Source organism: Megalobrama amblycephala, linkage group LG1, assembly GCF_018812025.1.
Source record: "Megalobrama amblycephala isolate DHTTF-2021 linkage group LG1, ASM1881202v1, whole genome shotgun sequence".
In the NCBI taxonomy this organism is placed as follows: domain Eukaryota; kingdom Metazoa; phylum Chordata; class Actinopteri; order Cypriniformes; family Xenocyprididae; genus Megalobrama; species Megalobrama amblycephala.
The window spans coordinates 16,174,268-16,188,108 of record NC_063044.1 but is presented as its reverse complement, the minus strand read 5'-3'; the positions used below and the strand labels follow the sequence as shown (position 1 = coordinate 16,188,108).

The 13,841-nt window shown below is 37.6% G+C and overlaps 1 protein-coding gene across 1 annotated transcript; it reads left to right on the top strand.

The window, feature by feature from the left end:
• Positions 1–279: 279 nt before the first annotated feature.
• LOC125264412 (GTPase IMAP family member 9-like) lies at positions 280–7,931 on the top strand. The gene is made up of 2 exons (XM_048183691.1): positions 280–1,335; positions 1,487–7,931. The coding sequence occupies exon 2, from the start codon at positions 1,501–1,503 to the stop codon at positions 2,329–2,331; it is 831 nt and encodes a 276-aa protein (XP_048039648.1). The 5' UTR covers positions 280–1,335; positions 1,487–1,500; the 3' UTR covers positions 2,332–7,931.
• The last annotated feature ends 5,910 nt before the right edge of the window (positions 7,932–13,841 follow it).

Here is a 13,841-nt window from a genome sequence, read left to right as displayed (position 1 = left end):
AAAGACGCTGGTCCTAATCGATTTAATGCCCAATAATTCGTAAAGTTCGTGTAACGTGCGTGACATAAATGCCGTGCCAATCAGTGAGGATTTCTTTTGGAATCCCCACTTGGGAGATTAGACTAAACACTGCGTCTGCAACACTCTTACGGAAATGTTGCAGAGAGCCACTGCTTCGGGATATCGCGTTGCATAATCCACAATGACTAATGCAAAGCGATGTCCTCGAGCTGATCGCTCTAATGGCCCGATGAGGTCCATACCAATTCATTTGAAGGGGACCTACATTAATGGGAGGGGGGGCAAAGGCGCTTTTGGAGCGGCCGGTGGATTTACCAACTGACATTCACGACAAGACGCGCACCACCTGCGGACGTTCTCGTGAATGCCCGGCCAAAAGAATCGGGTCATGAGGCGATTTAGTGTTGCTGTTTGTCCTAAGTGTCCAGCCATTGGATTAGAATGGAACTAATAGCTGAGTTGTATCCTCCTTTGACTGAGTGTCTTGGGTCACTCGATACAACCTATCTTTTATAATCGCAAAATATGGATAAGTCAATGGTCGTCCAGGCTGGAGAGGCTGACTGTCGATCGTGCTGACCTTTTCAAAAGCATGTTTTAGCATCTCGTCATGAGACTGCTCCAGGGGAAAGTCATTGCGGTCCGAGAGAATCAGTCTCCTGATTTCGCTCTGTTCCCCTGAGGCAGTACTCACTGGTCCCTGGTCAGTCTCTCCCACCTGCACTCGCACATCCTTACCCATCCTTACCCATTTTTATTCCAAGAGGCATCCGAGCACAAACATCCCAATAATTTATTAAACGCTGGCCAATTCGTTCCCAAAATTATCGGATGCCAGAGGTGAGGTTTAACTGCCACCTCAACATTATGCTTTTGTCCCCTGAATTGAATAACGACTGGCACTGTAGGATATTTCACCATGTCCCCGTGCACACACTGCACCCTAACCATGCGGCCTGTATCCAATGCCCCGGACGAAATCAGACTTTGATGAACGGAGGTTTGGTTACAACCTGAGTCCACCAAAGCCTGATAGGTACCCCCCTTGATACTCACAGGTATTTGGTACCAGCCAGCTTGACCAGGGGCAGCCTGCGGGTCGTCCGGGACCCAGATCATTGTCCCTACCTCAATAACAGGACACCTGTCCATGAAATGCTCCGGGTCCCCGCAACGCCAACTGGCCGGCCCAGACCTACCCTCCGCTCTCGTCTTGTTCTGCCAAACTACTACAACACAGAGATCTATTATTAACTGAATGTCTCCTGATATTCATAGGTAGGAGGGGAAGCCTTAATATCGAAATTCCAAATTGTGAGTATAAAATATACATATGTTCACAGTATATGCATTTGTTTGCTTTATGACTTTAACTTAACATACTTTACAGTTAGTTTATCTGCATGTAATCTTGCAATCTGTTTAATTTGTAATGACATGATATTATCTTCTCTCTCTTGTTCAGTCTCTTTGAGAAGGATGGTGTTGGTTGGAATGACTGGAGCAGGTAAAAGCTCCTCTGGAAACACAATCCTGGGCAGAGAAACCTTCAGAGTCGCCAAAAGTGCTTCATCTGTTACTAAAGAGTGTGGGAAAGAGACCGGAGAAGTGGCTAGGAGAGAAATTACAGTGGTAGATACACCGGGTATGTTTGACACAGATATTTCAGAGGAGGAGTTTCTGAAGCAGAAGATCAGTAAGTGTATAAACATGACGGCACCTGGACCTCACGCCATCCTCCTGGTCATTAAAGTGGGTCCGTTTACTGAAGAGGAAAAGATGTCAGTAGAGAAGATCAGAGCCATATTTGGAGAAGAAGCAGATAAACACACGATCATCCTCTTCACTCACGGTGATAAACTGACAGACTGCACTATTGAGGAACACATCAGTGAAGCCAGTGAGGATCTGAAAGAAGTCCTGAGTCGCTGTGGAGGAAGATATCACGTCTTCAATAATAAAGACATGGAGGATCGTAATCAAGTAGTGGAGCTCCTGGAGAAGGTAGACAACATGATCACTGCTAATGGAGGTGGATTTTACACCAATGACTCTTACCAGGAAGTGGATCTCATGCTGAAAACTAAAGAAGAGGAACTTGGACAAGAATATGAAAAGAAACTACAAGAAAAAGAGAGAGAATTGGAGTCCAGATTTGCTAGAGAGAAAAAGAAACTAGATGATATATTGAATGAGTACAAGCGTTATTATAAAGCAAAGCTCAGAGAGTTCAGACTGGAGGTAGAACAGACTTATACTCATGAGAAAATACTGATAAAGATCCTTACCACGTTAAAAGGCCTCAAATAATTGTCGAATTTAAAGTCGGCATGAAATCAAAATTTACTTTTGGCCTATTTACTTTGTTAGCACATATAACTAGTCTTGTGGTAAACAATTAATCCGTGCAAGTTAAATTGTTTGTCTGTGTTCCTTCTGTGATGATGTCAGTTTGACGGCTTGGGTTGAAAACACGTAAACCACTCCTCTGCAACCGTTAGCCTGCTATGAGCGAGAGATGGAGAGGAGGAGTGCTAAAGTAAAACTCTGCCCTCTATTCAATATTCCGTTTCACAGGGACTTAAAAAAAAAAAAAAAAAGTCAAATTTTAAATCACATTCCTGTTATATTGTCAGTCTTATATCATAAGGCTTATGACGAGTGTACAGTATTACTTGTAATTAACCATTTGTATTGTAAATCTCGCTAGTGAGCAGGCTATACAACAGGTGGTGTTTTTAGTGTTTCAGGCAGGTTTTTGAGCCCATAAGTCACGGCAAAATCACGCCAAACTGCCTGAGCGCAAGGAATTGTGGTAGCTAGATGTAAACAAATCAGCATGGCAGACCGTACAAGGCTTATGCTCATTTACAATAATTTCTATCACCAAAGTGCTTATTTGAGGGAAACGGAGAAGTGAAAATTGCGCTTGAGGCAAAATAAGCTGTTATACCTTTTATTTTACGTTATTTGTATATTTGGAAATGTATTTGGAATTAATTTATTCTTGCACTCAATGGACTGTAAACTAGCTAACACTAGAATAGCTGCTGATAATGCATAACATTTTCAGATACGTGTACCACTTGCATAAACACTGCATCCATAGAGGCTGCCATTGTTGTTTTGCGGGCTATGTGACATCAGAGGGCAGAACTGGGAGTACATCGATCTAGTGCGAGTTCACGGGTGGGAAGTCAGGGGTTTGACTGCCATTCCAGTGCACTTTGACGGATAGAAGTTTGGAAAAACACAGGTTACGGGTTGCCTGGAACACAGCATTAGTGTTTAGATGGCTAGAAGATTATGTCAGTATGCCACAGATGGGTGCGGCTAACAGTTCTGGTGCAAACGACCCTGAAACTTCGGAGGAACAGGCCAAACTTCTCGCTTCATTGAAAATGGACATCGCAACACTTTCACGATCAGAGTTTAAATTAATCTTACAAGTGAGTTTGAGGGCATTAAATCTGAAGTAAAGGCCATTAAAACAGAAGTCAGCAGCATTGACCTGTTACGTGCTGATCTACAGAGTCCATGAAGAAAACGGTAGCTGAAATGGAAGAAGGCCTCAGCGCATGCTCTGATGAGATAACAAGTCTACACAAATCTGTGTGCAGGATGGAGTCAGAGATTGCTAACCTGCAGGAAAAATGTCTTGACATGGAGTGACGAATGAGGAGATGCAGCGTTCGGATAATGAATATTGCAGAGACACCAGGCTCAAGTACTCCTGCATCTGTCTCTAAACTGTTTAAGTTGGAAACTGAGATCCTAATTGACAGATTGCACCATGAAACTAAGCTCAAACAACCTTGAGTGATAGATACTTGCCAAGGCTGTGTACAAGTTCTCCGCTGGGCTAGGGAAATCGCTCCTCTGCAGTACAACGGAGCCAAGATATCAATATTCCTGGACTTTCCTCCAGCTGTGGAAAGTGCAAGAGCAGCATTTAATGAGGTCAAGAAATTACTACGAGGATGAGATGGCATTCATTATAGTGTCCTTCATCCAGCCAAACTCCAACAGGTTTGAGAAAGAATTTAAAGATGATTTACAGTGAGTCAAACCTCACTGTTATTAAGGATATTTAACAGATGTAATAGGGCCTGGTCATGTTCTCCTGATAGTGTAGATGTATGTGTTTTTTTTCCATTATTATTATTATTATTGAGTAAATTTACCAAAGCCATCAGACTATGAAGAACCTGTAACAATAAGCTAGGATGAAGCTGACACACTGATTATTAACATCGGTTAAGTTTCTCTTTTTGTAAATTATCCTGTTATAATAATCCGTTATTGTTAAAGGGTTAGTTCACCCAAAAATGAAAATTATATCATTAATTACCCACCCTCATGTCGTTCTACACCTGTAAAACCTTCGTTCATCTTCGGAACACAAATTAAGATACTTTTGCTAAAACAGTCGAAGTGACTGCAGTGCTCCAAACTTAATTTTATGAAGCAACAAGAATACTTTTTGTGCACTAAAAAACAAAACAAAAATAACTGTCATTCTCATACATTGTTTACGTGTAGTGCTTCCAGGTTCTACGGCAGATCGCCTACTGTTCACTTGAGGAGCACAGTGCATGCATGTGATGCTGATGCAAGCGCTAATGTTTGTGTGTTTATAAAAGCGATTGAAAAACCCCAATTGAACTAAGACCTAATCCTGGTTTAAGCTAAGCCCTGTCTGAAACATATAAGGTGAAGAAAGCCCAAACAGCTCATCTATGGAAGCAGATCAGTCTCATTAATGACGCAAGTGTTGACACTATGGCAGCTGAAAAGGCCAATCTTTGTGTTCTTTTTGAAGAATTTTCGGAGCCTGATGAACTCGGTATAAATACATGTTTAATACTGCAAAATACGCTCGATGTTACAGTCACTGCCCTGCTGTCCAGAATAACAGAGAACATCCCAATCCAGTGAAGGGACTTGTGGAAACTTATAATTATTGTGATACAACATTGCCTCGCATTTCAGCATTAAAAGACAAACATTTCAGGTGAAGGATAATCCACTTCTTACCTCCGAGACTGTGTTATGATCTACATAACCTTATTATTTTTATTGTGAGTATTGGCTTATCATCATTGCTGATCACTGTTGTTGTACTATGATATTGTAATATTTACCATTATATAATCAGAGTATAGAAAGGTTTATGAAAGTGTCACTCAAATACAATAGCAAAGCATAGTATTTTTGTTACATTCATACCCATTGTGCCAGCTGTCTCTTTAATACCGTGTGGTTTATATGCATGTTGATGCTGATTGGGCTGACATTTTTGACACACCCACCAAACAAGAGAAAATGTATCTCAAACCTGTTGCACACCGTTTCCAGGAAACATGTTGTTCAACTTGAAAACCGTAGCAAAACGTTGTGCACCGTCTTGAGCTTGAACGTGCCCCAGGATCAGTTGTACTGTTTAGCCAATCAGATTTAAGCGTAATCAACCAATCATAATCACACGAGGGCCTACCTCTGTGTTACGTCATCAACTTAAGACCACAGTTCATGTTATGGCTGAGCACTGAGAGGTATGAGTTTGATCAGTTAATTTCTGTTTACTGAAGTTAAAGAAGTTCAGTTGAAGCTTGTATTAACTGCTGCTGTTTAGTCCATGTGTGAATATAAACATTTATAGTATTGTAGTATATATAGTATTGATGGATTCTTATGTTTACTTAAAAAAAAAAAATATTCATGTGCGTACCACACAACGTTACGATTTAAGATTCATAAAACGAGATGAGATGTTGAATTATGGGTGCAACGGATCGTAGTTCAGTCAGGACACTTAAGTCAAAAATTACAAGAGACAAAATTTAGTCCATTTTTTATTGGCATATTTTGCTAAAGTTACAATTTGGTGGTATGGCTCTGTTCTAAATTCCCAGTCCTTTTCATGAGCTCCATGAAAGCCAAGACTGGGAACAGCAGCAGCTTCTGGGGACAACCTCCCATTTTTTTAAACTGGGAGAGCAGCAGAAGATCCCCCTATTGAGAACAGAGCTGCATCAATGACAACAGAATGACACTGATTAAGTTAAACACAAGTTTAAGGAGGAGCTGGGGAGGAGGTGGGTTGCAAGCAGCATGCAGTGGAAGCAGCCAAGCAAGCAGAGACGGAAGCTGCGTTTAAGTAATGCGCCTTATTTTAGAGTTGCCAATGGAGTCCATAGAAATCGGATCAGCTGATATGGGTGGGGTTGGAATTTGCAAATCAGCTGATAGCGGAGCATGACTACGAGGGCTGCCTGAACTACTAATGCTGACGCTCAATTTGATCCGTGATCTGTACAAATCAGGCCTCATGGCGGATTAACTGCATTTAGCCATTATTAGTGAACGTTTATTATTTGCACATGTTTGTAAGTCTTAGCAATTTAAAACACTCAAGCATTTTTAAACAATTCAAATGCAAAGAAGAGGCAAAATTCACAATCAGGCATCATTTTCTGTGCACGCACAAAGCATGCGTGTTCACAGAGGTGCATTTGAGATGGTGCACGAACACATAATCAAGCTCTGTTTCGCGACTACTTGAGCTCGAACCGACGCGTGTGCCATGTCGCAAAATGGGTTAAGACATGTTTTTTTTGGCCGTTAAATAATGGCACAAATACCAGTAAACTGACAAGCACTAATGTTAGTAAATCACATTGTGTGATTGATTTTAATACTCCTACAAATGCATATGCAATAAGGTCAGCCACAAAAACAACTCAGTCCATACCTTTTCAGCTCTAATTTTGCACTGTGTGTCTTTAGAAAATCCTGCCTTTAGAAAAGTGTTTTTAACACCAAAAGAGGGTTTGCGCTGGCACAAGCTGTTTGTAAGGATGTACTCACACTAGGCACGTTTGCCTTGAACCGAGCCCGAGCGTGATTGTCCCCCAAACGAACCACGCTCTGGCCCACCTCTTCCAAGCGGGCCAGGGCCGGCTAAACGAACCGTGCCAGGGCATGGAATGGAGCACTCACACTTGTCAAACGAACCGGGCTTTGAGGGTCCTAGGCGCTCGGGCATGGTTCAGAGCGCCTAGTGTGAATACATCTTAAGTCTGGCCCATAAAGTCTTATTTGTGAATCTGGACCACAGAACTGGTCATAAGGGTCAATTTTTTGAAATTGAGATTTAAACTTCATCTGAAAGCTGAATAAATGAGTTTTTCATTGATGTATGGTTTGTTAGGATAGGACAATATTTGGCCTGAAAATCAATGTATTGTTGGCTACTGCTACAAATATACCTGTGTGACTGGTTTTGTGATCAAGGGTCACAACTGAACCTAAACAGTTGAAAAATCAGATGTGTCATGATCACAATGGTTCCGTGCATTTAGTGACAGCAGCCTAAAAATAACTGCTATGTCATGAATTGTCCAACAACAAAACAGCTTTAACAATGATTCATCTATATTTTATTAATATATTAATATATATTTCTATACTTGAATACTAGGCTACTGTTAGACCCATTTGTAACTGTTCTATAGTATTTTTCTATGTTTTCATTTGTGTAGCCTATTCTTGTTTTTATTGTGTGTTCATTTGTCTTTAATAATGTAGTTTTTGCTGTGGTATCAAAGTACTTAAAGTGTTCTTTAAGTAATAGATGGGAAGCAAAGTTAAATTTGTGTGAAAACCATCCATTTTTATGTTATGTTATATTCATTTATTTATTGGCTGATCCGAACAATGGTCCAATCTGTGTCTTGAAAACCGTAATATGATCCGAACTGTGAGTTTTGTGATCTGATGCACCACTATGTTGTTTATAAACAGATGATTTACTGGTGTGTGATAGATATTGTCATTGTTTTGTTAATATGATATCAATGAGGAAAAAATTATTTGTGTTGTTTTTCCTGCTTAAAATTGGACACTTTAACAATATCAATAAACATTTTCATAATTTTTTTAATTTATTTAATTTTTAAAAGTTTGTTGCCTCGAGGCAACATTGTACCACAATGGAAAATTTAAACATTTGGCATTTTAATGTAGAAAAAAGAAATATATTTACTGAACAAATCAGTTTCTTTAACTAGACACTTAAACAAATTTATCCATTTATTTTAATGTATTAAAAGTTTCATATTTAATAAAAGGTAAATTTTATATCCAGCTGTTGCCCATAGGCAAGTATTACCAAACCATCATATCTTTATGTTATCATATCAAGTTATTATATCCATCTTCATCCTCATATCCATCTTCTCTCTCATCCTCACTCTCTCCCTGACGGATTGTCACTATGATTTCATCTTCCTCATCAGAGTATTACCCCTGTCGTGGAAATTCTCAATACAAATCTGACTTCACCTCTGACAGTTTAAACAACTCCTAGTTGTTAATATAATACTACAGTATCTCGAGGTAATTCCCTGAATTCCTGAATACTTACAATACAATCCAATACTTCCCTGAAGTATGGTAACGGCGTCCCATCAAGAAGCTAAAGTCAAGTTTCTCTTTGCAGAAAAGTTTTATTTACAGCCGGCAGGTCACTCGTGACAACAACTGAGTGATTCTCTGAACAGAAAGGCACATACACATTTAAGCCTTACAGTTGAGTAAAAATCAATGTCACTCAAGTCTTTTCAATGTGATTTGTTCATGTGGTTGGTTTATAATGATCTGATCTGAGCTAATCAAGTGACTTTAGTTCTACTGTGTTAAGTAAGCTTACAAGATCTTTGACCTGAACATCCTTAGTCTGCATCTTCTATACATTTCTAAAACCAGTATATAAAACATTTCCATCACCCCCCTCATCATTACCCTCATCAACTGCCAGTGTTTTACACCTTTCTGAAGTGCTATAGAAAATGTGCAGATAATAATTTTTGCAGATATAGTATGTGAATTATTATTCTTATAACTGCATTACAAAATCATGTGAAAGTGCCAACATTTTTAGATAATTCTCACTCTTTGCCTTACAAATATAATACACTTGAATTCAAACATGCCTGTATGGCCTTATGCGATTCCATTATGGTACAATGTTGCCTTGAGGCAACACATAGTTTTTTGTTATTTTCTCTAAAATATTTGATGATATATAAAGTAAAGTTCTTTAAAATACTTCTTTACTTGCCAGTGAAGGTGACTCGTATTTTTGTGGGTGAGTAAATGAATACAAATAAGTGAAAAAAGCACTTTTCATTGGAGAAAATATGGAGTCATGTGACATGTGCTGAAACAGCCCACATGGAAAGAACCTATATGTGGATATATGCGCATATATGAAACCTATATGCAGTGTATATGTACATATATGCTGCATATATGCTATATATATATGCTGCATATATGCGTATATATACTGCATATATGTGTATATATGCCACATATAGGCAAAATTGAGGTGCATATATGTGCATATACAGGAAATATAGGTCTCCTGTATTGCTTCTTCATATCCATATATATGCCCTATACATACAAGATATGTCTTCTATATAGCTAATGGCAGGATCTGGTCATTTTGTAGCTCATATCTCATTCTTTACTGTCATACATGATGCCTAGCTCATATTTTCTATTATCAAGGCAAAAACTTAGAATTAACGAAAAAAATTATGCAAGAACTTATGTATGTGCGAACACGTGAAATTGGTCCCACATGGAAAAAACCTAGATAAACATATATGTTTCAATATAGGTTTTGATATAGGTTTTTAATATATGTGACATATATAAAATTGGCCGTTTTCCTATATTATATGTACATATATGTGTGCATATATGTGTGCATATATGTACATATATGTACATAATAGGAAAACGGCCAATTTTATATATGTCACATATATGTAAAACCTATATCAAAACCTATATTGAAACATATATGTTTATATAGGTTTTTTCCATGTGGGAGGACACAAAATGGACCCCTGTTGGTCATGTTCTGGTCTTTGTTGCACTTTTATTGATTAGTATTTGAGTTATTATGTCCTGAGATATGCTTGATCAATCAATCGGTGCCTTATTTTATTGAAAATGTATTACTTAAATAGACCATGTTGCCTGGAGGCAAAATCGTACCACTGTGCGATCTGAAATTATCGGATATGTCCCTCACTTTACAAAAACACACATAGAGACTGCACACGTACACTATGCTATACGTGATATACCCTGCGTCTCAATCAGCTCCCTAATTCCCTATAGGCTGTGAATCAGTGTACTGTGGAAATGAATGTGGCCGACTCCCTGATCAGTGCCCTGACTACTGAACAAGGAGCTGATTGAGACGCACCCATAGTCTAGTACCTTAGACAAGCGCTTGTGCATTTAGATGCTTTCACTGTGTGATAAAGTCTATTAAAATGCATTTAGAATGCACAAAAATACCTCTTTATATAATATTTATATCATTTATATCACATGAAGAGTGCCATTTTTTTCTCTCCAAATATCAGCATGAGTACAAATGTTATTGATTTTATACAAGTTCAGTAAATAAAGAAGATAATATTAAGTGACTGTGACACAATATTTTGTTCTATTTTGCCAAAGAAAATAGCTAACATAATGATAATGAACAGCTAACATTAACAGTGACTTGCTGCTACATTCAAAGTATCTTTTCATTTTTTTTTTTTATAATTTAAAAATATAAATATTCAATGGTTTAAAACATCGAAACATTTATGCATTTAGGTTATTCATTTATGTCACCTCTGAGCTGCATTAAACAGTCTGTCATGCATCTAAATGCCACTTCAGATGCAGCTTCTGTGTTTCCTCAGATTTGTAAAGATGAATTCTGTTGATACTGATTTCATTTGATTGGCAACAGCCCTACTGTGTCTTATTATTCTGAATTTATTAATTGAAATGTAAGAATTTGACAAAAAAAGATGATGCACATATTTATTTAGGTTTAAAAATGATTTTATAATTGGTAAAAATGCCCATAAAAGGTAAAAATTAATTTCATTTTATTGGAAAAGATAATTTCTGTCACTGCTGTGAACTAACCAACTTTAGGCAGCCCAAAACCTGCCAAGGTACCAACAAAATAAACACACTTAGCAAAATATTGTCTAATTATTGTTAGCGAGAAAATCCTAGAAAATATTGAGACATTTTTTGTCAATATCGCACATTCCTAAGATGATTATGAAAATATTATTTTTTGGATATTTTTCACACGGTCTCTTGTAGCAGTGTGTTTGTACCTGCATGTCCTGTCCTGTACACCACCAGCCAACTGATGATGATGATGATAATGTATGTAATGATGTGCATTCTTTGGAGAACATTTATGTTTCATCTTTTGTTTTAAGCTGCATATATATGTAGATTTATTGTTTTAGATTTCCAAGGCAGATTGCAATTAAGACAACTACCTTGATGCTATTCTTACTGTGATTATTTCAAAACACTGATGTTGCAAGCATCATGTATTGTTATTCATTTGTATCCTGCTGACTATATGTACACACTATAATATGCATAACACGCTATGCATTATTAAATGTTTTTGTTTTATGTCAGAGTTAAAGGGTTAGTTCACCCAAAAATGAAAATTCTGTCATTTATGTCTCACCTTCATGCTGTTTCACATCCGTAAGAGCTTTGTTCATCTTCAGAACACAAATTAAGATATTTTTGATGAAATCCGATTTTTACACATTTATAACATTTCATGTGAGTACAGTGGTTCAACCTTAATATTATAAAGTGACAAAAATACTTATTGTGGACCAAAAAAATTAAGTAACGACTTTATTCAACAATATCTAGTGATGGGCAATTTCAAAACAGTTAAGACAACTACCTTGTTAAAACAGTTAAAACACTGCTTCATGAAGCTTTGAAATTTTTGAATATTTTTTAATTTGAATATTTTGTTTCAAATCAGAGGTTCGGAGCACCAAAATCACATGATTATAGTAAATGAGGCTTCGTTACGTGTTTCGAAACATTTCGACATTTCAATGGTTCACGTGACATTGGCAGTTTGATACACGCTCAGAAACACTGATTCAAAACAAACGATTCGTAAAGCTTCAAAGCATCATGAAGCAGTATTTTGAAATCGATATTGCTGAATAAATTCGTTATTTAGTTTTTTTGATGCACAGTATGTATTCTCGTCACTTCATAACATTAAGGTTGTACCACTATAGTCACATGAACTGTTTTAAATCTAACTTTCTGGGCATCTGAAAGTGTAAATTACGTTGCTGGCAATGGAGACCTCACTGAGCCGTCAGATTTTATCAAAAATACGTATCTTAATTTGTGCTCTGAAGATGAACGAAAGTAAGTACGAGGGTAAGTAATTAATGACAGAATTTTCATTTTTGGGTGAACTAACCCTTTAAAAGATTCAAAGACATTTGCTATAGTTGATGTTTTATTAATTTGAACATTTCTGAATAAAATCTGTATAAAATCACTTGGCCATGATTAATTATATTGTTCCTGTTACATATGAAGATCATGAACTGGCAATCTTGAGTATGAAGGAGCACAACATTCAGTACAGAGAAATTTACGTCTCACAGTTGTGAGAATGTGTTTCAGTCGGTGCCTTTTTTTTTTTTTTTTTTTTTTTTTTTAGTAGATAAAATGTTTATGGCTAAATGAAAAATATAAGTGCAGTACATCAGGTGAAAAGTTAACAAATGCGTTCAATCCAGTCATCTCTCTGAGTTTGGTCTGATAGTCAGCACCCAGTACAAGAGGTGCAGAAGAGGAAGATCGGGAAGCAGGATATAAAGTGATGGTAAAATAATTGAATAGAGTTTACTGAGTAATCTTAGTTACATTATTTCTTTGATCAGTATGCCTTTGTCTTTTTTTTTACTAGGAAAAGTAAAATTAATGCCTCACAACATTGTCCTGTGATATTAAAAACCTTGAGATGACAATTATACAGCACAGAACATAAGTAAATGAATATTGGATATATGAAGACATTAATACATAAAGTATAAAAGACGAAGGTGTGTAATTCTGAAAATGCAGAAAAACAATTAGTGTGTAATAATTTAACACTGCATACTGTTGCAAATGGCAAATACAATTAAAACTGCAAGCAGCGATTAAAGGGCCCTCGCACCTGGGCTCACTGCCACCCGGTGGCCTTAGGAAAGCTGTGAACAGTGGGAGACATGCATGTAAGCGGATCAAATAGAGGAGAAATATGGATCATTTTGATGCACCACAGTTCCTGCTGTCCAACTCCGTTCAGCTTCCGGTTAGTGAGGTCTGATCGCGCTCTGACAACGGAAGTGATCTCTCGCGCTCATTGAAGTATATGGGCGAGACATCACTACCGTCATCAGAACGTGTTTTTTGACCTCATTAACAGGATGCTGAACGAAGTTGGACATAGTGGTGTATTAGAGGTAAAAAATTATATAAATACTGTTCGGTTTCTCGCACAAACCGATCGTTTCGTGTCTTAGGACATCAATGTGCCGTCACGAGCCACAGGGTTTAATTTGGATTTGTCTATGGAAGTTTTTTCGACTCTTATTGTTCAAGTTTCCAATCACTCCTATTATTTGACTGACAGACGGCAGCGGTTGTAGTTAAAAATCATAATTTGCGTTCGACTGAAGAAACAAATTCACCTACATCTTGGATGCACTGGGGGTAAGCAGATAAACATCAAATTTTCATTTTTTGGTGAACTATCCCTTTAACTTAATTAAATCTTAAGCGAGACAGCAGATGGCAGTAATGCAACACTATGGATGCCAACAAAGAAGCAGCAGCATCCAGGAAGGAAATAAAGGCAGGCATTCAATTCAGCCTACATTAATGCACAC